Below are 4,500 nucleotides of genomic sequence, written 5' to 3'. Positions count from 1 at the left end.
AGAGCTCTGCGAGGAAGGCTCAGCACTTCTGAGGCTCGCTTGCAAACCTCCCACCGCTGCCTTTAGCTCTGGCCGGAGCGTGTGGCAATGGCACTTTATCAGTCACATCCTGCTTTTGTAACAGCTGAGAGAAACTGCTGTCCTCCTGCTGCCCAGAGCTGCAGTGCTTGCCAAGCCCTGTGCTCCGACTCATCCATCACTTGGCCAAAGAGTTCCTGTGGGCTCCTGCCTCCCTTCTTGCCACTGTTGAGGGAGCAAGCCAAAAAAATCAGGTCTTGTGCAGAGAGAGAGCTCAGACCTGCCTTCCAGGGAGGGAGCTGGACATGCTCAGTCTCCTCCGCTCCTCCTGCGTTATAGATCTCCTGCCAAACAAGGTCAAACCTCTTGGTTTTTCAAACTTAAAAATGACTGCTGCATCCTAGCTGAATTTTGGGCATTTCTATGTATTTGTTAACCATCTCTTGGAGGTCTGCATTTGTGCTGGATTCCAAGAATTTCCCACAGGAGATGGCACCAGCTCTGTTACTCACTTCCTCTTGAACATTATCATAGAAGAAGCAAGTTTGCCTGCTAAATGAACTCGGTAAGAGAAAGGGGAACAAGAGGCTCACTCTTACTAGAAAGGGTGTGTTTATCACAGCTTTGAAATTGCTTGAATGTTACATTAAAAATAACCAAACAGAAGGATAGCTGCTCTGAGCGTTTTCTGTGCTTGCACCTTTGAGATCCCATCTTTCTCTGAAACGTAAGAAAAAAAACCCCAACACTTGTCACAGGGGTGATCTCGCATCCTCCTCCAGCTCCCCTTGAACCAGTTTTGGGATCAACCTGGCCCTACCAGTGTGCCAATTCAGATAATTAAATGACCACGAGATTATCCTTACAATAAAATGAACCATTTCCTGCTAGACAGGGTCTCCCATTCCTCAAAGGAATGAGAAAAGGCATCTCAGAGGGGTGTTTTCACACTCACCATGTTGTTATTCCCGCCCCTCTCCTTCAGCATCACTTTGGCTGGCTGCATTTCCCTCTGCTTTTCTGGAGGTCAAAGAGTCTCCTCCGTGCTGCTGTAGGAAGCCCATGGGAGTCACCTGGGCGCAAAGGGGTGCCAAGGCACACTTACAGCTGGACAACCAAAGAGACCCTGAGGTTCAGGGATGGGCTCGGTCCTGCTTTTGAATGAAAACCAAGTCCTTGCTTTAGCAGCTCAGGTTTCTTCCTGAGCAGAGGTCAAAAGTCTTCTCCATGGTCTCCCTCCTGTTGTTGGCATTGTGTAATTTGCTGGAGAAGTGTGAGCAAACACATGAGGGATAAGTCTTGCTGACATATTTTCAGCTCTTACAACATATGCATCACATCGTTGGTAGATGAGGCAGAGGCAAAGTAATTCCAAAACCGCTTAGAAACCACGTGTGGAGCACCCAGCTCCAAACCTTGAGTCAGCTCCAAACCTTCTGCCGTCACTGCCTTTGCAGCTGCCACATGCTCAGTGTCCCCCTCTCCTTCCAGCAGCTCTCCAGAGCCAGGTTACGCTCCGTTGGCCATAAAACACTTTGACCAAAGTGATGTTGGGCTGAGTGTGAGTTACCACCACTGCCGGGGCTGAGCACAGCAGAGCCGCTGTCCCCCAAAGCCCCATCCTTGGGCAGATCCGCACACCCCCAGCAGCAGAGCTCCTCACTGGGACATCGCGGTGGGGGACGGGCAGGACAAAAGGTTTCCCAGGCGGTGCCTTGGGCTGTACTTTGCCTTCCTGCTTGGGCAGACAGGCAGGATAGCCCCAGCCCAGCTGCGGGCAGCTGTGCCTGCCAGGAGATACCTGCAGGAACCATTTAGCAGCTACCTCCATCAAGGGCCACACTTTGGAAGGCAGAAGGGGCTCAGCTGCAGTGCAGCCCTAAATTTGACCTGATCAACCACCCAGCCAAGAAAATCCATGGCTTTTCATGAAGAACCCAGAGAAGCAAAACCCAAAGAGGTGAGGAGCGACTGCCAGAGAGAACCCGGCATGCAAGCAGTGTCAGCTCAGCATGGAAACCTGCTGCAGCAGAGGCAACCTCTCCTCCACTTCCCCATCCCGGGGCTGCGTTTCACTGACGTGAGTGAGGCCACTTCCTGCCAGGTTTGCGACATGGGCAGCGGGGAAGGCAGAAGTACAGGCAGAAGGGAGCCAGAGAGAGGCCGAGCAGTGCTGCAAGGAAGGACGAGGAGAGGAGTGAGACCCACAACACGGTCAGGGACCCTGCGTCCCGCTCCCACCACACCATGTCCCTGGTGGAGACGATCCGGCTGTGGCAAGAAGGGGTGTGCGCAGCCGACAGGAAGGAGTGGAGGGCAGCCCTGGACGCCTTCACGGCAGTCCAGAACCCCCCTGCCAAAATCTGCTTTAACATCGGCTGCATCTACCTTGTTCTGGGGAAGCTGGCAGAGGCGGAGGAGGTAAGGTACAGTCACTACTTTCACTCGTAGGTGCTGGTGAGTTTGCACACAGACCTGCCAGACAGATGGACGCAGTGGGAACAGGAGGAATTAAGGTCGAAGGTCTGACTAAGGGAAGGATTTGGGCCTTTCAAATCTGGGATGAATTGTGACACCCCTGGGCTGTTCCTGCTAAACCTGTTTTCTTGGTGAATCAGAGGTGAAGCAGCAGAAGAGGTGCACAGCTTGCTGCCTGCCCTCCCTCTCTCCCAGAGGTGACCATGGGGGCAGTAAACTGCCGAGCAAGTGGTGGCAGATGGGTCCAACTCAAAAAAATTGGGAGCCTGGTGCAGCCTCTGCCACCCATTGTCCAGCGCTGCAGCGAGACGTAGCCCACAGAGCCCAGCCTAGGACTCTTCACTAAAGCAGGATAGGTATAACCACTCTTATCGCCTCATTTTTTTAAAGGTCTCCCCTTCTCATCTACTTTTTGCCCCACTCCTACTTCCATGCAGGCATTCACCCGGAGCATCGGCTGTGACAAGCACCTGGCCGTGGCTTATTTCCAGCGAGGAACCGTGTTTTACCGGAGGCAGAAGTGAGTGGAGGGCTTTAAAGTTTTAGTTTTGCCCTTTGCAGAGATGCCAGCCTTCAGCTGAAGACAACCCCAGGGAGGTTGGTGCTGCAGGAGCCAAATTGCAACCCCTTGAAGTAAAACAGAGGCTCCTGTTCATCAGCAGTGCAGTCTTGGGATTAACACCAGACTTGGAGCACCTCTCCTCACCCAGGGTGTTTGAAAACACTGTGAGGAGATAGGAGAGACCCGACTAAACTCAAGAAAGTTTAAGTAAAGACTTAGAGGCATCTGCGAGGAGTACCAGGCAGCCAAAATGCCACCACAAGGAAGGTGACGCCCTTGTCCTCTGCTCCACAGCCATGAAAAGGCCATCAAGGATTTCAAAGAGGCGCTGGCCCAGCTGCGAGGCAACCAGCTCATTGACTACAAGATCCTGGGGCTGCGGTACAGGCTCTTTGCTTGTGAGGTAAGAAAGATTTAACTGGCAGTTTTGATCCCAAAGGATAGTTCAGCATCTCAAGAAATCTGAGAAGACAGCCAACTCTTTGTGCTTTGCAAAAAAGCAAGCTGGTGCAGTGCTCTGTGCAGTGCCATCACCCTGCTGTCTTCTCCTTCACCGTGCTCCTGGCAAGGGTCTGGCTGCTCTAAGAGCTCATTTCTTGCTCCCATCCCTCTGGCAGATACTTTATAACATTGCACTGGTGTACGCCACAATTGAGAACTGGAAGAATGCTGAGGAGCACCTGACACTGGCCATGAGCATGAAGAGTGAGCCCCAGCACAACAAGATTGACAAGGCAATGGAAGCCATCCTGGTAAGGAGGAGCACGGTGTCTTACAGCCACCATGTTTGCTCACAGAAGCCCCACAGGGAGGAGGGAGAAAAATCCCAGCGACAGAGAAACCACCTTTTAGCTACAGCTTTAGCAGAGCAGGAGAAAAATGCAGTGGGCTGTGCAAAATGGGGGTGTCGTACTGTGGCAGAAGTTGGTGGGAAGAGCTTTAGGTCACTGGGGAGGCAGGGATGAGAAGACCAGGCTAAACGGACTGTGTCAGAGGTGGGGTCGGGCTGTCACAGTGGTGGTTTGACTTTGCAGAGCAAGACCTTAACCCTAGAGGTAGAAGGAAGGGGACAGTAAAACAGTCCCTGCTCTTGCCTCTGAAGAGCACTGTGACTTTTCTGTGCTACAGAAGCAGAACCTCTGTGAGCTGGTGGCCATTCCTGCAGGGAAGCTGTTTAGACCAAACGAAAAGCAAGTGGCTCAGCTGGAGAAGAAGGACTACCTGGGGAAGGCTATGGTAAGAAAGAAATAATCTTATTTATTAAGGCCAAGCGTGTGGGTTGAGGAGAGCTGCTAACCATCCTCTCACCACCCCTCTGAGCTGCTATCTGCTGCCTGGTGGGCAGCCAAAGATATGGAGGTGGTCCATGCCTCAGGAATCCCCCCAGGTGTGGAGGGAGGGATGGCACGTAGGGATCTTGTGAGGAACAGGGAGTCAGCAGG

The 4,500-nt window shown here is 52.6% G+C and overlaps 1 protein-coding gene across 1 annotated transcript in view; it reads left to right on the top strand.

The window, feature by feature from the left end:
• The first annotated feature begins 2,258 nt into the window (after positions 1-2,258).
• Positions 2,259-4,500, top strand: part of NCF2 (neutrophil cytosolic factor 2) — a 10,356-nt gene continuing 8,114 nt past the window's right edge. Inside the window, exons 1-5 of the mRNA XM_009884281.1 lie at positions 2,259-2,439; positions 2,934-3,016; positions 3,353-3,461; positions 3,676-3,810; positions 4,187-4,294. Coding sequence (XP_009882583.1) covers positions 2,266-2,439; positions 2,934-3,016; positions 3,353-3,461; positions 3,676-3,810; positions 4,187-4,294 — 609 coding nt within the window. The 5' untranslated portion in view covers positions 2,259-2,265. The remainder of the gene's footprint in view (positions 2,440-2,933; positions 3,017-3,352; positions 3,462-3,675; positions 3,811-4,186; positions 4,295-4,500) is intronic.

Source organism: Charadrius vociferus, unplaced genomic scaffold, assembly GCF_000708025.1.
Source record: "Charadrius vociferus isolate BGI_N301 unplaced genomic scaffold, ASM70802v2 scaffold220, whole genome shotgun sequence".
NCBI classification, from domain to species: domain Eukaryota; kingdom Metazoa; phylum Chordata; class Aves; order Charadriiformes; family Charadriidae; genus Charadrius; species Charadrius vociferus.
This window is presented reverse-complemented; position numbering and strand designations above follow the sequence as displayed.